This window comes from Papio anubis, chromosome 5 (genome assembly GCF_008728515.1).
Source record: "Papio anubis isolate 15944 chromosome 5, Panubis1.0, whole genome shotgun sequence".
NCBI classification, from domain to species: domain Eukaryota; kingdom Metazoa; phylum Chordata; class Mammalia; order Primates; family Cercopithecidae; genus Papio; species Papio anubis.
Genome location: NC_044980.1, coordinates 89,273,995 through 89,298,187, shown reverse-complemented (window position 1 = coordinate 89,298,187; position 24,193 = coordinate 89,273,995). Strand labels below are relative to the sequence as shown.

The 24,193-nt window shown below is 39.4% G+C and overlaps 1 protein-coding gene across 1 annotated transcript in view; it reads left to right on the top strand.

Moving 5' to 3' along the window:
- Positions 1-23,945, top strand: part of PCSK1 (proprotein convertase subtilisin/kexin type 1) — a 43,163-nt gene extending 19,218 nt beyond the window's left edge. Inside the window, exons 7-14 of the mRNA XM_003899941.5 lie at positions 2,309-2,481; positions 3,864-4,076; positions 6,530-6,630; positions 14,014-14,247; positions 15,158-15,315; positions 16,736-16,869; positions 19,222-19,383; positions 20,922-23,945. Of these exons, the coding sequence (XP_003899990.2) occupies positions 2,309-2,481; positions 3,864-4,076; positions 6,530-6,630; positions 14,014-14,247; positions 15,158-15,315; positions 16,736-16,869; positions 19,222-19,383; positions 20,922-21,287 (1,541 nt within the window). The 3' untranslated portion in view covers positions 21,288-23,945. The remainder of the gene's footprint in view (positions 1-2,308; positions 2,482-3,863; positions 4,077-6,529; positions 6,631-14,013; positions 14,248-15,157; positions 15,316-16,735; positions 16,870-19,221; positions 19,384-20,921) is intronic.
- Positions 23,946-24,193: the final 248 nt, after the last annotated feature.

Sequence of the window (24,193 nt, the reverse complement as noted above, 5' to 3'; positions counted from 1 at the left end):
ATGCAGTCCATGTTCTAATGGAGAAGAGTGGAAAGTGAATCTGCAGGGGCCAACAGAAAAGATAAAAATTGTCTCTCCTCTTTATGCTATCCCTACCTCAGGCTTTCGGGTTATGTTATAAGCTTCAAGTTTAGTTCGGTTTTCAAAAACTATAATCACAAAAAGAATCTATTGTAGAACATGTCAATTACAATAAAACCCCATAAACTCTACATGAGTATACCTTGCATTTGGTTGTGCATTCCTTTTTAGAAATCAAATAAATATACATCCTGACATGTAATGCATCTTTCATGAATACAGGGCACTCTTAGAATTTTAAGTGTCATTCCTGATTCCTTTGATACTAACATCTTCAAAGTGTTCTGTTAATTTTTTTAAACAGTGAAGGGAGAAGCACAAATTATGTAATCAGCTAGTAAAAGAATTCACTCTTTAAGTCATAACGAACTAAACAGCTATTGTTTGTGAAAGAATCATCTGATCCCTTCATTTGGTAGAGAAAGAATCAGAAGCAAGCTTCTCAAGGTAATGAAAGCTAGTTTGTGGCAGTGTAGAACTGAAACACAAGATTCCAAGCCTACTGATGTTTTCCATTACTCCATCCTTTGATGGTCTGGCCCCAAATGCATTTTTTACCAATAATCTTCATTTATTAGGCACCTATTGTATGTCAGTGAATTACTCTACAACATACTATAGACAGTGCATCCTGGTGGTTAACAGATTTAGGGGCTAGATTTGTAGGGTTCAAATTTTGGCTCCCCAATTTCAAGCTGTGTGGCCTTGAGCAAGTCACTATCCCTCCTGGGCCTGAATCTCTCCATTTATAAAGTGAGGAGAATTACAGCACTCACCTCAAATGGTGGTTGCAAGGTTTAGATGAGTTTATACATGTAAAGCCTGTGGTTTGGTGGCTGCCCATAATGAATGCACATGAGCTGTTTTTATCATCCCTATTTTATAGTTGAAGAAACTGAGGTACAGAGGGTTAAGTGGCTTGCCCAAAAGTCCCCAGCTAGTAAGAAGCAGAGCTGGGATATTTTTCCTACATGCTTTTTCTTAGCTCACTGCAACCTCTGCTTCCTGGGTTCAAGCATTTCTTGTGCCTTAGCTTCCTGAGTAGCTGGGATTATAGGTGTACACCACCATGCCTGGTTAATTTTTGTATTTTTAGTAAAGATGGGGTTTCTTCATGTTCGCCAGGCTGGTCTTGAACTCCTGGCCCCAAGTGATCCACGCACCTCGGCCTCCCAAAGTGTTGGGATTATAGGCATGAGCCACTGCACCTGGCCCTAAATGCATTTTTAAGCAATTTCTGTTTCACAAATACAACTTTCACTGATCATATCAATTACTTATCATTTTACCTTTGCTCCATAGTAAATAAGTGTGAAAATCTAAGGCTGTGCACTTTATTGCATTATGAGCCTGAAGCCAGAAATAACCAGGTAGCTGCCTGTAATCTGTCCAGATTGCTTTTGCCTTCCTGGCTCTTGAATTCATAAGTCTGATGACTGGTGACAGCTTGTTGGAAAGCACGAAGAGCTACCGCACCTACGTTGTCCTGATGAAAAATGATTCCCCCTTGGGAGTGAAATCCATGGCAATGATTTCATCCTTGAGATCATTTAGAAGAAAAGGAAGCATGTTCCTTGAAAATGTTTCTTAGCAAACGCATGAAAGGATGGCCTCTGGGTTATTTTTAATCAGGGCTTAGAAACAAAAGTGCTTCTTTCCCTATTTGTTAGTTTCCTGTTGTGGCTAGATCTTTTGAAGCTACATGTTTCCTGTCCAGAGTCTTTGTGTGGCACAGACTGGGCCACAGCCATTTGTGGGACAGCCATGAGCAGGTGCATCACGGGAGGGCTGCTTGGAGGGTCTTTCTAAAAGCTGGCCTGTCATTTAGTTGGGGTGGGAGGGAGGGCAAACATTTTGTAATTGGCAACAATCACTGCCATTTCCTCTCATCCAAGGATGCTGCTCCACTTCAGACTCAATGCCCAGAGGTATCGCTGGGAACAGAGCCTTGAGTGGGACTCCCCCCTCCCCCCAAAAAAAATCACAGCTGCCTAAACAGTGCATAGTATTATCTCCAAAGTGTGACAAAAAAGCTTACGGGGGCAGCGACATGTTCCTTCCTTCTGTGGTGTCAGTAGCTGAGTTACAGAAATTGGGGACATCTAGTAGTTACCTGGTTCTTGACTCTTAAAGTCCCTTAAAAATACAAATAGTAAGAGTATTGGGCTTTTGTCCATGTACATACTGACATCAACCTTTGTGCGTGTTTGTTTATTTTATTTCTCAGGCATAAGAATGCTGGATGGCATTGTGACGGATGCTATTGAGGCCAGTTCAATTGGATTCAATCCTGGACACGTAGATATTTATAGTGCAAGCTGGGGCCCTAATGATGATGGGAAAACTGTGGAGGGGCCTGGCCGGCTAGCCCAGAAGGCTTTTGAATATGGTGTCAAACAGGTAAGACACTTAACATAGACTCACATGAAATGAAACCTGACCATCTGGATATGGGGAGAAGGAAAGAACACTTAGGTTACATGGAAAAACATTGTTGTAGATATCTTAACAAAGTCTTTTACAATTTTAAATGCAGTTAGAGAGCCAAATCATTCTTCAGAGGGATGAGAGTTAAGGCTTAAGAAAGTTTTCCCTATTTGTGGCCAGGCACGGTCACTCACGCCTATAATCCCAGCAGTTTGGGAGGCGAAGGGAGGCAGATCACTTGAGGCCAGGCATTTGAGACCAGCCTGGCCAACATGGAGAAACCCCACCTCTACTAAAAACACAAAGATTAGCCAGGTGTAACTAGGTTGCACTCTTCTGCAACCTAGTTTAGACAGTAAAACCATGGTCTCAACTTAGATGCTTATAGCACCAGCTACTCGGGAGGCTGAGACACAAGAATTGCTTGAACCCCAGAAGGCGGAGGTTGCAATGAGCTGAGATTGCACCGCTGCACTCCAGCCTGGGTGACAGAGTGAGACCCTTCCTCAAAAATAAAAATAAATAAGTAAAATGAGTTTTCCCTATTTGGGTCTGAGGTTGAATGGAAATGTATTACTTTTAGCATATTTATTTTAAAAGTACTTCTGCACATTTCTTTCTCCTTACTCATTTTCCTACTGCTTTTGGGTTTTTACACTAGTAAAAAAAAAATACCGAGACTTCTTCCAAGTGCTCTGGAAATGCTTTTCAAATATAGAAGCGTGCTGCCTTCTGCTCTGCACGTGCCTGTTGAATACCCGTGCCTTGGTTGGGTTGCTCTGTCACTTGGGTTTACTGTATTCTTGCACAGATTCTAAAGCCTTGTGCTCCACAAGATGAAACAAAAGTAGAAACTCTGGAGAGCACAAATTGAAAAATCATAGAAAGGGCGGCTTTGACGAGTTCCATTCAATTGAAGAGTCCCTTTTAATGCAGCTGCAAGGCAGATCTGAATAATTCCTAATTTTGTCATTCTATCAGTCAGCCAGAAGATTGAAGCAGAAAGAAAGAGAGGAAGTTCAAAGATTCAAGTGCAGTGACACAAACCAAGAGAAAGGTGGAAAAATATGAGCAAGTGCAAAATGCTAGATTATGAATCTGCATAAGAATGAAAAGCGTGTGCTCAGCCCTACCCCAGGAGGGCCCAGAGACTGGCAGGGCCAGGGTCCAGTGGCTTATAATATACAGCCTTGTGAGATTTCCAACATTGAAGCCAAAAGATCTGGAATTGAAAATAGATCCCAAAAGGCTGCCTCTGAGAATTTCACACACGTAGTTGTTGGGGGTTTTATTGGGATATAACAGTGACCCCAATAGATGATAACAGATGATATGCATTCTGGCTTTTCCTTTAGGGGAGACAGGGGAAGGGGTCCATCTTCGTCTGGGCTTCGGGAAACGGGGGGCGTCAGGGAGATAATTGTGACTGTGATGGCTACACAGACAGCATCTACACCATCTCCATCAGCAGTGCCTCCCAGCAAGGCCTATCCCCCTGGTACGCTGAGAAGTGCTCCTCCACACTGGCCACCTCTTACAGCAGCGGGGATTACACCGACCAGAGAATCGTATGTTGCTTTTGTCTAATTCTCTCTGCTTAGGTAGGAGAGCGTGGCATGCATGCAAAATGATTCCCCTAACTGACCTTTGGTACAATTGATTTGCTTAAGCTTGATGTCTCAGTTGGGGAGACTCACACTTACTCGCTTGAAAGGCTGGCATCCATCAGAAAGTTTTCTCTCCAGGGATAATGACACTTCTGCCAAGATGATCTTCCCCTCTGTCATTTTTAAACCCAGCCTTGAGAAGCCACCAAACCTGTCATTACACAGCCGAGACTCCAAATGTCTTTTCTGCTTGTCTGATGCCTCCCTGGAAACAGTCTTAAAGGAGATTTCACCGTTGCAGGGGCCTTATCACCCTTGTACTTGCTGATCCTTTAACAGCAGGGATATAGTCTGACTTGGCCTGTAGCAGATGATAAAAATACAGAGTCTACACCACCTATGTCTCCTAAGAATGGATGACCCGCAGGAAAATAGCAGTTTCAGTGTCCCCTGAGGTGAACTGCTCAGCATCTTGGTAAGCAGCTCAGGGAGGTTGTATGCTCAGAGAGCTCCTCCAGCCCACGCTTGCCTGTGCCTTTGCTTCCATGAGTCAGATGGCCAAGGGCAATTATTGGATTTCCCTTCAAGGGCATGATGATGGAGGGGCATTTAGGGGCTTTGAGAACAAAGGGAGGCACTTTTAATTTAAAAATGTGAAGCCCCCAATTTAACTCCTGACACAGAAAGCACCGACTAGCTAAAGCGTATAGATCCTATCTCAATGAAATAGCAGGTCATGATCTAATTAGGGGGTGGGTGAACCCTATAATAATGACCTTGGAATGCATGCAAGATTCCTATTAACGGCATCTCAACAAAATTGTCAGCATGAATATCTTCTTCATACAGGATCACTTCTGCAACCTAGTTTAGACAGTAAAGCTGTGGTCTCAACTTAGAAGTGTGGGCCTGCTTCTCATGCGCATCTCTTCAGCTACTCAAGTAATAGACAGTGACATTCCACCCAGGGGTTTTTATGGCAGGCATATCTTACAGGTTTTGAAAGGGGCATATCAGACATCTGCCCCACTTGTCTTCAGAGTCCCTGGTTGTTGTCATTTCCCCGGGTGTCCAGAGCTCCCTTTAGAAAACGGCCTGTTAGGCATTTCAGAATCACCATTTCGTAGACTGTTCCTTATCTGGAGTACCCTGCACTGAAGCAGAAGAAAGATTTTCTATCTTTGTAAAACTCCCTCCGTAAGAAAGCCAGCCTTAGGAGAGACAGCTGGTGGATTCTATTTGAGACAGCCTCAGTAACATAACCTTTTTCTTACGCAAACCTTTTCCTCAGCATAGTCATCTCTGGGGGCTTGCTTGCGTCAACAGGTAAAAAGGGCAACCTTGCTTCCGCAGCCCTCTGAGGAGCGGAGCCATCATAACTTGAGAAATTCAGCAACTCCAAGCAGGAAGCCAATGGAGGTGATAATAGAACAAATTATTTTTTTACACCTCCCTCCCACACATCGAAATATCGAGCTAGAACTTCAGTGCTGGAGCCTGGGTGGGTGTCTTGTTAGTAATCCCTTGGCCCAACCAGCAGCGCCGTGGTCCTTATGGCAGACAGGAAGTCTTTTTAGTCTCTTCCGTTCATCTCAGCAATCTCTTCATAACCCTAAAGTTAGCTGGGGTAATTCCTTACTTGCAAGAAAATTATGTAAAACTATTTTCACAGAGAACATTTCGGTTAAGTCTCAGCCTATGAGTCAGAAAATATAAATCACATTTTACAAATGGGGAGCCAAATGACTTGCCCGAGGACAAATCTATTAAGTAGCAGTTAGAGAATTTGAACCCAGAACTAAGTCCAGCACACTTTTCATTTTAAAGACCCACCATTTTCCTCAAAGTGCAAATGTGGACACCAATTCACAGGTATCAAATCTAGTTCAACAGTGAGTGCAAACTACATACTAAGCATTTTTTGTGCAAGTAGTTCAAATGGCTAAGACCAGGATGGCTTCATATCCTTGTGCTGAAGAGGCAGCCAAACGTCAATCTGAAGGCAAAAGGGAATTTTGTATGAGACAGAATTTCTAAATATGCCAGACCAAACACAATGGACCTGATGATTAATGGGCCAGCATGATTCACAGTGATTTTTGAAACTTTGTTTTTTATAGACAGCATTTCGTTTGGGAATCTCAGAAAAGAAAATATTCATAGTGGGAGTACTTCATCCCCAGAAAAGGCATCTTGCTGCCAGAATTATAGAGGAGTTGCATATAGAGGAGAGTGAACTGAAATATCAGCAGATGGCAAACATCCGCCTGTGGTATAGAGGAGAAAGTAGGCAATCGAATCAGCTGAGTTTCCTGGTCATAGCAGATGCAGCCTTTGGTACAGTTAACCCCCAAGACAGGCTCACACTCCTCACGTGTTCTCCCTGTCTTTCTCTCCTTCCTGACGTCATCCAGACGAGCGCTGACCTGCACAATGACTGCACGGAGACGCACACGGGCACCTCTGCCTCTGCACCTCTGGCTGCTGGCATCTTCGCTTTGGCCCTGGAAGCAAAGTAAGGCCTGGAAAGCTTCTAATCACCTTTACAAACGCTGATTCTCCTTTTTAATAACACTTTTTTTTTTTTTTTTTCTGAATACATGGTTACAGAAGAAATTTTGGAATACTGCAAATGAAGACAAGCTCTTTCCTGCCACTTTGAGGTCACTAACCATAATTAACATCTCAATGTAGATTTAACACACACACATCTTACAAAATTGGGATCTTAATATAGACATTATCTTGTAATCTGTTTTTAAAACCCATTCTACAATATATTAAATGTACTTTCTCCTGTCTAAGTCAATATTCTTTGACCTTTAGAACTTATGCTGTCCCTCAAATCTTCTTCCCACTCAGCTACAATGCCTTTTGTTTATTCTCTTCCAGCAGGATTTTGTTTAAATAGTTTCCAGTGGGCAGTATTACAAACAAGTTTAAAAAACTCCTTTCTTTGAATATATAAGCCTAGTCCTGGAGCTGATATAACCACATCAGGAGACATGAGATTTAAAGGCAGGATTTTTATGTTTTCATAGTGTTCCATTGTATAAATGTAAATTTTGTTAAAGTCATCTAATCATGCTTAAACACCATTGTCAGTAAATATTAGTTGTCATCTCTGATAATTTCCTCAGGATAAACACTCAGAATTGGAATTTCTGGGTCAAAGGGCAAGCATGTTTTAATGATTTTGATACATATTGACAAGATGCTGCCTTGAAAGACTGTACCATTTTATATTCCCTCCAAGAATATATGTGTGAAAGTGCCAGTTTCCAAAACCCTTGTTAAAACTACTTTTATTGTCTTTTAAAATATTTGCTATTTTGATAGGCGAAAACAGTATCTCATTTTAATATGCTTGTATTTAATTACTAATGAAGCTCAATATTTCATACCCTTCAGCTCTTTGTCTTCTGGGGTTGCTTCTTTATGGCCTTAGTTTTGTTTTATGGCCTTCGTTCACAAAAGTTAGATGCTTTATAAGTTTGACATTTACCTTTTAATTTGTTTCTGTGTAATTTTTAATGAAATGTAGTTAATATACATGTAGTTATGTTTGTCAGTCTGTTTCTTCAAGGCTTCTTCCTTTGCTTTTATGTTCAGAAAAAGTTTCACAACCCCAAATTAGATAAACATTTATTTATATATCTTTTGTTATGCTTTCTTTACCATATTTAAATTCTAAACCCCTCTGGAATTTATTTTAGTGTATGATGTTAAAAAAAAAGATTTAACTTTTTTTTTCTCATAATTACCCAATAGTCCGACACTTAACACAAAGGAAAAAATTGAACTGTCTCACACTGCACATCACAGCTTTTTATGTGTCCTCATTCCTGCTTTCTGATGCGTGGTGACAGTGAATCTTGAAATGTCAAGTCAGGTGCTATGGCTGCATATTAGAAGAAGTGATTAAACTTGTAAATTACTATTATCCTTCCTAATAAGGAGATTATCCTGGAATAAATTACATAGTCTCTAGAGAGAGAACAAAGCAGAGTCCTTATGTCATGTTCAGTAGACTCAGTTCGTAATAACAGAAGGGAGGAACATCTTGGTCTTTGCCACGACTGGCAAGGCCCTGAGGTTGTTGAGTCTTTGTCCAGGAGAGTCCGTTTATCTCTCGGATCCCTGGGGCTTCCTATGGAGATGGGGTATATTCCTGGGTATTTCGGCTATGAGATGGCCACAGTGGCTAAGCAAGAGAAGTCTAGCAAGGCTCTTACCAAGAGTCCACCTACCTGGAGGGGCTGGCAAGATGTTTGGTAAGGGAAGAAGTACATTCAGGTGCTCAATTAGAAATAGATATTGGGCTTTCCAGGAAAGCTATGTTCAGAATCTAAGTTCACTTATAATAGGAAGTAGATGGACAAAAGCCAAAAATCTATTAATACAAGCTGAGATTGGAATCAGCAGATCCAAATTAACTTCGAGAAATAATTGTCCAAGCAGTGAAAATTGCAAGGAATACCTGGCTTCGAGTTCTAGTTCTACCACTAGCTATGTGGCCTTAGGCAAGTTAATTTACTTGTGGGGTTCAGTCTTTCCATCTATAAAATGAAGGGGTCAAACCAGACCATTTTTTACAAACTTCTAATCTTCCTAAGATTCTCAGAATTGAGACAGAAAATGTCAGCCTGTATAGGTAATCCAATGTGAATTGTTGGGGTATGATGAGGGGTCTGGACTGGAAGAAAATAGGTTCCTGTGGATTATAGGATCCTGCGCAACAGACTTATTATATTTAAGATTTCAAAATATAGACTACAATCCCTGGGAGCTGTTAAAAGAAAGCAATCTTAAAATTTTACGTCTAGAGCCTTTTTTCTCTATCCAACCCCTGTCAGATGTATGTAAATATAACTAGCCATGCCTGGCCCATCCTTGTATAGTGACCAATATAGTAGAAATATCCATCTGCTGAACAGATGTAATGTCAATAATGTCAATTTAATATAAGAGCTGAAGTTATAAAAGTGCAATCCTTGGTTTCTAAAATCTCGAGTCTTCTTTTTCTGTATAGTAGAAAATGATCCTATACAGAAAATAATCCTTCCCTTTCTTTTTCTTTTGGAGACAGAGTCTCACTCCATCACCCAGGCTGGAGTGAAGTGGCGTGATCTCGGCTCACTGCAACCTCCACCTCTCAGTTTCAAGAAATTCTCATGCCTCAGCCTCCCAAGTAGCTGGGTTTACAGGCATGTGCCCCCACGCCTGGCTAATTTGATCCTTCTTTTTTCTATATAGGAGAAAATGATCTAGGAATGATATAGCCTCATTAATCTCAGTCTCTGATGGACAGTCTCTAAAGCAGGGGTTTCATTTCTGTGAAACACTCAGATGGGTTCCAAGGGGTCCATGAATTTCTTTGCAACTAAATGCAGAATTGCTTATAAATGTGTATATGCCATATTTCTGGGGAATGGCTTATAGGTTTCACCAGATCCTCAGTGTTCATGATTTAAGAGATATTAAGAGTCTATGGTCTCCCAGGTGCATATCATAAGAATTTAATTCCCTTCATTTTGATTCAATTCATCAGTAAGATAGATATGACTGATCTATCTTAACATTTATATCCTTACTGCCAAGGTACATAGAGATTATTAAGATTTCTGTTCTCAGTTGAACATTTTTTTGAACTCTATTCAATTGTCTATACCGAAGCTGAATGCCAGAATTTCTAGACATGTGACCCAGCTTTATCCCAAGGCACTCAAGAATGAGAAAATCATTTAATCATGTGCCATCCCATAGGAACAACCATGGAGACTGAAAAGCCCTTGCCTAAACTTATCAAAAATAATGGCATCCAATATTAATTAGGTTCTTACTATAGACCAGATACAGCTGGCCTCTTTGTATACAGTATTAACTATAACCCTGACAACATTCTTATGACATAGAAATTACTAATTTCACCTAAGGTTTAGAGAGGTTGAGATATATAACCAAGATCCCACAAAGAAATTCAAACTCAAATCTCTCTGATTGCAAAGCCTGTGCTATCAGCAACCACACCTTGTAGCCTCCCACAGCCCTTGGAGGGAGAGGCAATGTTGAATGGCAGCCTATCATCCCCTCAAATAAAGGAGGGTTCAGAAGATTGAGGCTGATAAATGAACACGCATTTATGAGTTTCTCATAAGTTTTCTGTCACAAGCAGACTACTCAATATGCTGTGTTCAATGTTATATAGCCAGAGTGCTGGGGAATGGGAGGAGAAAAGGAAAGGAGAAGGAATGGTTGCTGGCTGAAATATGCACAAAGAAATACTTTCCTTCCCAAAGCAACGTTTCTCAAGCACCAGCACACAGAATCACTACCTGGGGAGTTTATTCAACATGCAGGTTCCCAGGTCCTTTTGCTGGCAACTATTCAGACTTTGTATCTGCCTAGAAGTTTCTGGTATGCAACCTAGGAATTCCTTTTTTAACAAATCTCCCAGGCACTTTTTAATGCTAGTAATACCTTAACCAAGTTTTGAGAAATAAATGCTATAAAGAGTTACTTTTACCACTATGTTTTCCTACAACCTCATCCACCTGTGTTTGTGTAGAAACCCATTAGGGTAGTTAGTAGGTGTATCTTGGAGATAAATATACTAAGAAAGAAAGGAATTATTTGTGTAAATGTTGTGGCACTATTATTATTATGTAGTGAGTGTACCTAAGAAAGCTGATAGAAAATAGCCTCAGACTCTTGAGGAGAGATCAAAAGAACCAGAATAATTTTTAATAGGTGAGGAAAATTCTGAAGTGAACCATTGAATCCCTTCACACCTTTGGAAATATTAAATGAACAAATGAGCCAAACTTCTGGTTTTATTAAAGCCTGGAGAAAGAGAAATGGACTTTCAATGCTACGTGAAGACTTTTCACTCTGAAATTTTGTCTCCAAATTACATTATCTACATCTCTTCTAATGAGAAGGAATGCTTAATTCGGTGTTTAATTCCATACCCTTATTTTCTGTAAACATATCTTTGATTAGCAACTTAATGCAGTGTTTAAAAATTTAATTATTGTGGATGTCATTGAGCACAAATTAACAAGGGAAGGCTGTCAGGAATGAGTTGCACTGTTGTTAGCAGCTCCTTTCCATTCATGAAATACAAGCACACGAATGAAGAATAACTTTGTTAGAAAAATAGGTTTTTCTAATTGCATGACAATGAAGCTCCTTAATATTTTGCAAAGACTAGATAAAGGAAAATTTTAAAACAATAAAACCTGCAACTACATATAAAATAAATGCTAAGCTACAGAAATCTAGGACGTGTGTTCTATATGTGATAATCATGATCATTAGCACCTTGTCTTAAGCCTCCTCAATATGCTTCCTCCTTCCTGCCTCCACACACGCACCTGCACACACTGATGATCCAAATGGAAAACTGGTGTGCTGTCCATTGACTGCCTTGATAAGAGGTTTTACCTAAAACTCCTTTTAAAAGACTGGAAGGAAGCAAGCATTTCAATAAAATGCCCTATTCTATTTACAAGTGTACCAGATGATTATAAGGCAAGCATTCTGGGACTCACTGAGGATCCTTAAAACTGGTGTCCTTCCAAGGCCTCTGTCAGTCACTCTCTGGGGTAAAGTGGTATGTTTGTCGAGAGCTCAGCTCAGGTGAGCTGAGCTGTCAGGTATGGAGTAGCCTATTAATGCAACAAGCCAAAAATGAAAGCATTGAGCCTTTAGTCACTTACTGCTATGATATAAGCAAGAGTCTGAAACCGGAGAAAACACTGACTCGCCCTGTTCCTGGCATACTGGTTGAGTGGCTCAGCACGGACATGAGGGTCATCTCACTGTTGAGGGAGTCCTGAACAAAAGGCTCTGGCAATTTTATGGACTCTGAGATGTGAGCCAGAGAGGGACCAAGAGAGTACGAGAGTGGAGAAGCACCAGGCACTGAGTCCGAGTGAAGAAAGTGTCTGGATGTTTCCCCTCCTCTCTCCATGAGGAGGCCTGACCGAGGGACCTAGAAAGACTCTCACCAGCTAGGAATATCAATATGGAAAGAACATGAGGGGCCAGGGGGCCTGTGGCCTTCATGGGAACTCCTCTCAGAGGCTGTGAGCCACCAGCTGTGCACTGTGTCTGCGTGGGGAGGGCAGCTTCCCCATGTGTTGTGCCAGGTAAAACCTTTGAAATCACCTATGGTCAGGCCTGAAAAATCACACACAATTTTTAACTAGCAGCCAGACTCTTCGGTGTTTAGGAATGTCCACTGCCTCTTTCTTATCAAAGGGGATTACTAAGCCAGTACATGATGGGCTTTGGGGAGAAGGCAGCAAAGTGAGCCAGACTTCCCTGATGATTGTTCTCCAACCAAGTGCTGAGACAGGAACCTTGAGGAGTAAAAACTGGGGCATCTACTTATTACATAATGCTTGATTGGCTTCAGGGAACAATACAGGTCTCAAAGTCAAGGAAAAGTTTCAGAATCTGACTGATGACTGGGAGCAATATGTTTTAAAATTATATTTGGGGCTAGTTAGCACTTAGGCATGTTCGGTCTCTGAACCAACCATATCTTCTTAGTATATACCCTGTGCCCAGCATTCTTCTGGGTGTTACACATCAGAGAACAAGATAGATAAAGATCTTACCACTTCTCATGGTTAAATTAGAACCAGGGAGACAGATACTAATAAAACACAATACAAATGAGTTTCCCACATGTTAGAAGCCTATAACTGCAATGGAAGGAGAACATGCACATATAGCAGAATAAGAGAGCTTGGGAGCATGTAGGAGAGTGGAAATTTTAAATACGTTGATCAAGGAAGGCCTCCTTATAGTATAATAGATCCAACAATCCCTTATATCTCTGATTTATCTTTAGAGTGTTCTAAATTAATCTTACTAAGACTTATGATTTTACTATTTCCTTGCTCAAAAATTCTCCCTGATTCCCATTGCCCAAAGGATAAAGTATAAGCTCCCTTTCTGGAATGCAAGGTTCTCATCGCTCTGGCTCAGTACTCCTCACTGCCTCTCCCCTGCCCCAGCAAACCAGGCTGTCATCTGGCCACACCTGTACTGTCCCATTTTGGTGCCTTTGCTCTAGTGGCCTTCTTCTCTATCTCCACTGCTCAACACCCTACCCGCTGTCAAAGTCCACCTCAAATATTTCTCCCCCATATAGTTTTCCTAGATCTTTCTATTCCATGGAAATTCTTTCTACTGTATACTCCCGCAATGCATTAAGCCATGGATATAGCACTCACCAGATAGAATTATAAAAAGACTTAATTATTTTTACTGGATTGTAAACTTCTTAAAGACAAGAACCACATCCTTGAATATCCCCACAGTATTAGCACAGTGCCGTGCAAGAGTGAGCGCAAATAGCTAAGAGTCTCTTGACACTTTTGATAAGAAAAAGGCAATACATGTTTACAGCAGGTAGCCAGTCTCTGTCTTTAACATCTCACTGTTCCTAAGAAGGAAGTCAAGGCCTCATCTGTGGGTTCATAATGTTGAAAGTGCTAAGGCTTTTAATGGACAGAATGAGGCTGGAGGGCATAAAGAAAGTGTTACAATTATAAAATGTTTGCTCAGTTAAATGGAAGTAATTAGAAATTAAGGACAAAGTTTTATACTTCTATATTGCTGAGGACTGAATTTTACTCATAGTAAAAGCTTATATGCTATGGAGAGAAGTCATAACTTACATGTTACAGGGAGAAGTTTTCAGCACTGTATTTTGTATTCTGAATGAAAAGATATATGAACAGTAATAGACCCTAGAATAATATAACTACAATAGCAAAATGCACTTCATAATCCCTGAATGGAGATGCTTATTGTTAGCACTTGCTTTTGTAAGGAAACTTCATTTTTCTCTGAAAGACACTTTGGGTCACTTCCCCTCCAGCCCAAATCTCACCTGGCGAGATATGCAGCACCTGGTTGTCTGGACCTCTGAGTATGACCCGCTGGCCAATAACCCTGGATGGAAAAAGAATGGAGCAGGCTTGATGGTGAATAGTCGATTTGGATTTGGCTTGCTAAATGCCAAAGCTCTGGTGGATTTAGCTGATCCCAGGACTTGGAGGAGTGTGCCTGAGAAGAAAGAGTGTGTTGTAAAGGACAATGACTTTGAGCCCAGGTAAGTGTCTCCTGGAATTTTAAACACATGTGTGCTCGTGGCACAATTTCATTACTGTGTTTGCCATTCTGCCTGTTTTTTTTTTGTACCTACCCTTCTGAAGTAGATGGAGGTGGAGTTTTCTAGTATTCTCTGTGGGTCTCCATGGGGATTCACTGAGAGACCAAAGCTGTAGAAACCATGTTAACACATTTGCATGTTCCTCTTGTAGTCCACCTACCACACAGCACCCAGTCTAAGATGCATCATTGTTTCATTGTCAATTAAACTGTGATCAACCAACCATCAGCTTTAAGATTCATTCCAAATTCAATGTTTAACTATTTTTTAAAATGCATCTTAGGGTTGATGAAATGCAGTACTTGCCAACCAGTTTTACCCAAAATCTGCTTGCAAAATCACCTTGCTTCATGCCACAGTACTGTGTGATTCATGGGTTTTCTTCCATGAAGGATTCTTTATCATACACTTACATAGACTCCCTCTGGCACACCACATCTTGTCACAGAAGAAATTTCTGCTATGAGTGTTTTGTAATTTCTATCAAGGCAATCAAAATAATACTGAAGACCCGCTCACACAAAATATCCAAGGATGGGAGACTTGGGGCATACTTCAGAAAGCTTTCTAGATAAAATTTTTTTCTTAAGAGGGTCTCTTTGACGGGTCTGCAATAAATCTGCCTGAATTTGACTCCACAGCAAATAGCATTGTATTTAAGTATTAGTGTCCCTTACCATTTTCTTTGCATTAAAATTCATGTATACCTAATTCTGAATTGGGTTCTACACATCACAGGGAATGACAAAAAGCTTAGTTGATCTAGTCAAGATTGACGTGTACAGATATGCATAAAATGCAAGGAAGTTTGGATATACTTTATTCAATGCTCGTTCTTTAATGTATTTAGAGCCCTGAAAGCTAATGGAGAAGTTATCATTGAAATTCCAACAAAAGCTTGTGAAGGACAAGAAAATGCCATCAAGTCCCTGGAGCATGTGCAATTTGAAGCAACAATTGAATATTCCCGAAGAGGAGACCTTCATGTCACACTTACTTCTGCTGCTGGTAAATTAAAAGAAAAATGTTCTAAGCCATTTAAATTTTTAAGTGTAAGTTGAATAATTCAAATAACTGATTGCTTTTGTTTGTTCTTCGAACAAAGTCTCCTAATAGATATTTTCAGGTCTTAAAAAACATGCTTATTTTTTCCTTTTTCTTGGTGTTAGATCTCCCTCTGCCCTGCCCATTCCCACTGATCCTTTGATAAGCAGAGAATGAGGCCCATTCAGATAAAGCCAATTATTATAGTTTGCTGACGTCATGCATCTTCAAACTGTGTTTACTTTTCCATTTTACTGACCTATCACTTTTCTCTTAGATAACAAATTAGTGAAAGTTACTCTGATAATTAATCAAACTCACAGATATATCCGAAACATACAAGGAGTCCATTGAAAACTGGGAATTCAGATCCATTGGAGGAGATTCAGAAGATTAACAAATTTACCATAGTACAATGAATAAGGCCATTTTATATGCTATACGAACGCTTGCTTTTTCCTGCAAGGGCACTAATTCAGATAAGATAGTGGATGGGAAAGGGCTCATGAACCATAAGCCATAATCTAACCAGGAGGAGCAGTCCCAATACTCCTTTATGTTTTAGTAGGACTCAACTGACTAAATTTGGTTTCTGTGGGTGATATGTGAGGAAAGATGAGCTATCTTTACGATCTTCCTCCTGAATGTTAACTGCTAGAGGTTTGGAATAGGCTCTGTTAATTTTGAAGTTATGCTTTCTAGATGTATTGGAATTAACCTGAAATATTGGTGGTATACTTTTTAAATTGATAGACCTACAGTTATTTAACCCTTCCACATAAAACTATTATTAATTGATCTAGAGAGGATTTGGACTTGAAAATTTACAGGTAATCTTGTGTTTTAATATAAGAGATTGTTAAATTAATATATCTTTAAGGAATTAATTAATATATTAATTAAATAATTATGATTATTAATGATTGTATAATTAATTAAATAATAATTTTTACGTCTAAATCATTATGGAGTCAGGCACCTACTAAATTTTCAAGATTTCCTCTCACACTTCAGAAACGATAGTTTCATTAAAATATTTTTAGACTTTTTACTCTCTTCTTTAATTCAATGTGTAAATGTAGTTTGCTGAGTTTTCCTTATTTAAATAAACCTTAGTCAACGTATTCATTCATTCATTATTTTTCCACAATATTTATTGAGGCAAATAATATTATTCATTATTATATATGCCAGGCAATGTGCAAAGTACTATAAATAAAAACATCATATTTTTTCCTTGTGAGTGTCTCTATCCTGGTCTTATACTGAAAGAAAAGCAGGAGAACTCATCTTTTTCAGCTTTTATTTTCAGTTATCAAATGCTAGAGTGTATCCTACTGTCAGAACTATTAGGACATTCATTAAACTTGTATTTGTTTCATAGGAACTAGCACTGTGCTGTTGGCTGAAAGAGAACGGGATACATCTCCTAATGGCTTTAAGAATTGGGACTTCATGTCTGTTCACACATGGGGAGAGAACCCTATAGGTACTTGGACTTTGCGAATTACAGATATGGTAAGTGTGAATGAGAGGATGAAAAAACATAAGCTTACTTTTAAACACTTTGAAGCACTTTTAAGGGTGATTTCATCATTAATTAGGCCCCTGAAGAATTATACCCCTTCTTAGTAGAAGTAAGGGAAAAGTAGATGTTTCAAGCCCTGACCGCTTGGTTGTGTAGATAATATTCAAAAAGGAAGATTAGGCACCAGCCATACTATAAGAGGGGAAAAAACACTTATATAAACAATGTGACAGACTGTGGGACAAAGCCAGGGGTTCCCATGTCTGTATGCAGCCAGCCATCTGACCTATTCAGCCAACAAAACCAACCATATTCACAAAGATGCTTAAACGTTCAGACCAACTTTGGTGTGACATTCTGCCAGGGTCACATCTTAAAGGCACGCTTACAATTATTCTGCAGTAGCTATTTAGACGTAGCTTAATGTTTGAGAGATATCTTATTTAATGTGACTTTTTAAAACAGTTTTAGTCATGAAACAAACCGAAAAGCATTTCTCATTTCTTTTTCATTCTGTTTACTAACATTCTTTGACATCCTTCTGTAATTTTAACACACAGTCACAAAAATTAAAGGACAGAGCAAAAGTTAGAAAAAAGCCAAATATAGCTTAATTATTTATTTTTGCATCATTTCTCCAACATTCTCTGTAGGCGAGCATATAAATGAATAATGTTTTGGCTCTGAGTTATTCTGAGACAAAGGTGTAATAAATATCAGCAGTGTGGAATTATATGCCTAAATAACGTTTTTTTTTTTTCTTTTTTTTTTTTGAGACCGAGTCTTGCTCTGTCACCCAGGCTGGAGTGCTGTGGTTCAATCTCAGCTCACTGCAACCTCCGCCTGCTGGGTTCAAGTGATTCTCCTGCCTCAGCCTCCTGACTAGCTGGAATTATAGGCACCCACCACCATACTTGGCTAATTTTTGTATTTTTACTAGAGATGGGGTTTCACCATGTTGGCCAGGCTGGTCTCAAGCTCCTCACCTCAGGCGATTTACCTGCCTTGGCCTCCCAAAGTGCTGGGATTACAGGAGTGAGTCACCACACCCAGCCTAGATAACTTTTTGAAAAGAAATTATTTAAAGTTCCTGGAGATGTCAATTAAATTAATACAAATTCTATAGTCGTTTGTTACATTTTTTCTCTGAGGATAGCTTTCTCCTAAAGACTGCTAAAATTTTGATTTAGAAATGGAAGTTGTAAAATGTCCTGCTCTCACAGAGCAAAAAAAAAAATATTCTTAGTATATGGGCCTGTTCTTGAAATTGGCCTCTATTCTTCAACTCAATTTCACCATCAGAAAACCAAGAAAATCTACTTACCAATGTGGGATTTATTTCATGTCAAGTCTGCAAAATCTGACCTTATACTTCTAGATTTTTAAAGATATTTTAGATTTTAACACATTATTTATAATTGTTGAACCTCTGAAAATTATGACTATTCCCACAAATATACATTTTTTTGTAACTGAATTTATATACCTCTTTTATTTATTGTATATTTTGTCATTGAACTTTATAGACCTCATGTGTATACACACACACACACACACACACACACACACACACACACTTTAAGTTCTGGGATACATGTGCAGACTGTGCAGGTTTGTTACATAGGTATATGTGTGCCATGGTCGTTTGCTGCACCCATTAACCAGTCATCTACATTAGATATTTCTCCTAATGCTATCCCTCCCTTTGCCCCCTACCCTCTGACAGGCCTCGTTGTGTGATGTTCCCCTCCCTGTGCCCATGTGTTCTCATTGTTCAACTCCCACTTATGAGTGAAAACATGCAGTGTTTGGTTTTCTGTTCCTGTGTTGTTTTGCTGAGAATGATGGTTTCCAGCTTTATCCATGTCCCTGCAAAGGACATGAACTCACTCTTTTTTATAGCTGCATAGAATTCCACGGTGCATATGTGCCACACAATTTTTAAGGGCTTATTAATGCTGGAGGTTGTTTATAATACTCCATAGAGGCTGAATTTTTCCCCAGTGGAATGTTTCTATAAGTTGATAATTGGGAAATATAATTATATTTATAGAAGGTACAGTCAGCTTTTCAAGAAAACATCCAACATGGAAAAGAAGATTTACATAGAGAGTTCTGATTTTTAAATTAAATGTTTGATTGTGAAGCAATCAGTTTTTAAATTGTTGAACCTACAAATTGTCAGTTTTTATAGTAAGAGTGAATCCAACGATTTCTTTCACATGAAATGCACAGAATCTTAAAATTAGATTTTTACAATGAAATCCTTTTTAGCTATTTTGAATGAGTTCGTTTTATATTATCCAAAACACATACTAAATATAGGTATGCTTATTTGTTAGTCTGGAAGAATTCAAAATGAAGGAAGAATTGTGAACTGGAAGCTGATTTTGCATGGGACCTCTTCTCAGCCAGAGCATATGAAGCAGCCTCGTGTGTACACGTCTTACAACACCGTTCAGAATGACAGAAGAGGGGTGGAGAAGATGGTGGATCCAGGGGAGGTCTGTCTGACTCTGTTCTTGGCATGTTCTCTTTTAAACTGGTGCAGACAATGTAGTCAGTGAAGCTGTACCCAACTTCCAAGCAGGAATAAGTCAAACATGGATGGGGAGGAAAAGAAGTGACAGTGGTAAACTATTTTTTTCCATAGGATAAAACTGTATTTTTTTCATTTGGTATTTTATCCAGAACTTAGAAATCACAGTTAATGAATTCAAAATTATTAAATTTCCTAACATGAATTTTCCCCGCTTATGACAGATATCAAATGGAAAAAAAAAGTTGTCTTTATGCACAATCACTATATCTAACATCTGTATTGCACTTTGTTTTTAAGCATTTTCCACATTGTCTCATTACCTTATAATCCCTATAACCTAGGAAGGATGAACATTCGTGTATCCATTCTGCAGAAAGAAAAACAAGGCTCAAATGGCCAAATCATGTAGGCTTATTTTTATTAATTCATTAACTGACACTTCTTGGCAACACCAAGGGGAGCGATAGATCACACTTTTTCTCAAAAAATTGCAGAGGATAGCTAAAGTAAGTCGTTCACATTCCTGGGTCTCAGCCTGCTGTGGCTCCTGGCTTCCTTCTCTCAGATGGTGGGAAAACCCCACATTTTCTTTGTCTCTGTATCCCAGCATCTAGCACAGTGCCTCAGGTGTAACAGGTAGGTTTTCAGAATTTTCAGAACGCCCTGCTCTGAATAGGTCCAGCTCTGAGCTGGGTGTTTTGGAAGATACAGAGACAAAGTACATATTCAAGAAACTTATACATGAACTGTGAAGGCCTCAGCTTGAATTCTAGTCCCATCTATATTCTTCAAAGCAGCTTCCCTTCAGGACCTGCGTCCTGAGTACTTTTCTTCACAGTCTCGAAGCAAGTTAACCTTGAGAGTGTTTCTCCCTCTGAGATTCCTTAAGGAACATTAACAGGACCCTTCTGTTCTGTTGTTATAATATTGAAACCATTCCACAGCAGTTGACCAAGGGTTGCTTCTCTGAGCTCTCAGGCTTCCTGCTCCCCAGCCAAGCACCTCAGTCTCTCCCCTGACCACTTCTTACAACTCAGTGACTAAAAGGGTAGTTTTGAAAGCAGGTGCCTCCAGGAAGGCACTCCCATGGTACCGCAACTGGTGGGTGCCTCCTATATGACTTGTTAGGTATTTTGATATCCTCTGCTTCCCAAAATGGATTCCATGACATCAGGCTGACAAGTGAAGAAAACCAGTATGTACTGAGTACTTAACCTATACTCTCTCATCCAGTCTTCAAAACCACCACAAATTGAGGTACTCTTATTCCACCTGACAGGTGAAGTGGAGGGAGATTTAAAAGGTTGCTAAAGGTACTCCAGAGGGTAGGCAAAGGAGGGTTGAAGCCCAAGTCCATCTGGCTCCCAGTCTTGAACTCTCTCCCCTCCCCTCATTGTCTCTCAAGCAGCAGGCGGTGGTCCTGTGCTAGGGTTGCACCTAGCTTGCCTGGCCATAAATAATGAACCTTCTTCCCTTTGTGGATGGCATTCTGTGTTTTAGGAGCAGCCCACACAAGAGAACACCCTGGTGTCCAAAAGCCCTAGCAGCAGCAGCATAGGGGGCCACAGGGATGAGTTGAAGGAGGGAGCCCGTTCCGAGGCCATGCTGCGACTCCTACAAAGTGCTTTCAGTAAAAACTCGCCGCCAAAGCAATCACCAAAGAAGTCCCCAAGTGCAAAGCTCAACATCCCTTATGAAAACTTCTATGAAGCCCTGGAAAAGCTGAACAAACCTTCCCAGCTTAAAGACTCTGAAGACAGTCTCTATAATGACTATGTTGATGTTTTTTATAACACTAAACCTTACAAGCACAGAGATGACCGGCTGCTTCAAGCTCTGGTGGACATTCTGAATGAGGAAAATTAAAACAAGTGTGTGGTCCCAATTCGGAAATATTCATGCTTCTTCCTTACCCTGAAATTTTGCCTGTGTCTGAAGTGGTTGTTTTGTCATGAATTCTTATGCTTATAATATCCTTTGTGGTACCTTTTCTTTTTCTCCCTAAACTGTACATGTGAAGGGGATGAGCTCAAGCAGGAAGTTCAACTTCCAGAATTGATCACAGGTATTTCAAAACACATCTTTCCTGTCTGCACAAGTGAAGTGTTTTGTTCTTTCTGGAGTCACAGTTGACAAAAAGCTCTTACACTACATTAGAACACTGCATTAGAGCCCATTTCAATTCTCAAAAGAAAAGGCAAAACCTGGGATGTCAATTAATTTGAAAATAATCTGCAAAGAAGGAGAAGGAGACAGAAACTGTTTCTGTTGCTTGTTCCCTGTCTTGTCCATGTGGTTCTTCAAATTTTGATGCCAAGACAGTATTTGGTAAGTCTAATGAAGGAGTTCACTGTAAGACTCATTCCCTAGATCTTTCTATTCCAAACTGTCACTCATTCCTGTAGTCAAAATCTGGTCATGTTGGGCAAAAGCTGGATTATTTAGATCTAGAAACAGACCTTGAAATCTGAATGCTCTGGTCTGAGCAATTTTGGAACATTCTTCTTTGCCTGGTGCACCGTGTCCGTGGTGCCAGAGGCGTCTGTGGACCCAGAGGCGGCTATGACTTGTGCTGCATGCCTGGTCTTTCCTCTTTCTCCTTCTTCTGAAAGTTTTCTATACCTGTCTCCTTTCTCAGCCACAAAATAAATGTTGGGAGAAATGATTTATACCACTTTCCTAGAAAAAAATCTTACACTTGGGACTTGGCAAATTCCTAGTCACAATTTTTTCAACAATAACAGGAAACCACTCATCACGTGGAGACCTAATGTAATAACAGAAAAATACTTATGATAGGGAGAAACCATGAGAAGTTTTGTTTTTGTTTTTATTCTTTTCCAACTGTGTTCATTAGAACAGGGTGTCCTAGGTCATTGAAACTGAATGTTTATTCCTTGATACTAAAAGATCTTCTCCAATCCTATCACTGATAGTGTCCAAATTCTCATCAAATTGCTCCTAAGCTTCAAATCAGAAGACAGAAACTGGCAGCCTATGGACCTTAAATGTCCCTCAGGTAGATTTTGTTTGGTATGCAGAATGTTTTTAAAATGTGAGTGGTTATTGAAAATATGATGTTTCACATAAAACCTGATTCTCGGACCCATCTTTGCTCATGGCAACAGTTAGCCGGAGCTGAGTAGCAGCTGCCTGATTAGATGAGCTCTGGGTCTCCATGGCATCCTGCTCCATGCTACCTAGAACAGGCACTTGATTCCTTGCTGGGCAGTATCCAATAGGCATTTGATTTTGCCCACTACTACACTAAGCGAATGTGTACAAAGTGTAAATGCATTAGGAAAAAACAAACTACCCGCATCTTCTGTTAGGCAGGATCTGTACAATAATAATTATGAGTTTGCTTGTGTAATCTCACCTCACCTGGATGCTCACTAATACTAATTCATTTATTACTAACCTTCTAGCTTCCTTCTTTCAATATGCTCACAAAGTCTCCAGTCACCTACAATGCTGGCTTTCTCCCACTGAGTTTGCTGTGTGCAATTCTTCCGTGGAAGTTTGAACTTCATAAGGCCATTCATGGCATTGAACTGCTTCATGAAAAGAACACTAGAGTCTGTCATTTGCTTTGGTTTGAAGTATGGTTGGTAACACAAACTTTCACCTGCTCTTCTACCATTTGAATTTGTGTAGAACAAGGGTGTTTCCAGAGCAATGCCCATAATGCTTAGAGAATGTTCTCCTAAAAGACTTGCAGAATCACTCTGTCCTTGGAAGTTTCATATATTGTTTGATATAAAGTGTTAGATATGATTTCCAATATTGGAGCATATCAAAAAGTATTAAAACCAAAAAGGACCAGAAGATTCTTAGATTGGCCCGGAGAGACCAATAAATGAAAGAGTTAGTATTAAAACTCATCACTTTTCCATTCCCAATCTAGTGCTAGATGTATAAATCTTTCTTTTTGATTCTTCCTAACAAAATATTTTCTGGGTTAAAACCCCAACCAATTCATTGGGTTGTAGCCAAAGGTTCACTCTGAAGAAGCTTTAATATTTAAATAAAATCATATTGACTGTTTCCAACCTGGAGTATAATATTCAGATATAAAACAGTTTTGTCAGTCTTTCTTAGTGCCTGTGTGGATTTTTGTGAAAATGTAAAAGAGAAAACTTATATACTATTTCCCTTGAAATTTTAAACTATATTTTCTTTACAGGTATTTATAATATGCCAATGCTTTTATCAAACAGAATTTTAAAGAGCATAATAAATTATATTAAAGAACCGAAAGTTTTCCTGATAATAAGAAAGTTTCATCCAATAAAATATTTTTGAAAGGCATGTTCCTCTGTCAATGAAAAAAAGTACATGTATGTGTTGTGATATTGAAAGTGACATTTGTCTAATAGCCTAATACAACGTGTAGCTGAGTTTAACATGTGCGGTCTTGGTATTCTTAAGGGAACTTCCGCATTATACATTTGATGTATTGACCAGAATATGTAAAATATGCTTATAAATCAGAAAAATAAATTGTTTCTCACTAAGTCAAAAGAAAAAAGCTCATGTTTCCACCACAAACAAGATCTCCCTCTTTTATTGTTTCCCAAATGGACTATACAAAAGAAAAGCTGAAAGTTTACATTAAGGAGTTAGTTCCTTTTTAGGAAATTGGGCTTTCTAGGAGTCAATTTAAGAATCTACCTGAACAAGGTGTGTTTTATTTTCCTCTCTAGCCCATCCTTCACTTTCTTGGCAACATGCAGAGCTGTATGAATGAGCCTTAATTGGAATGTTGAGAA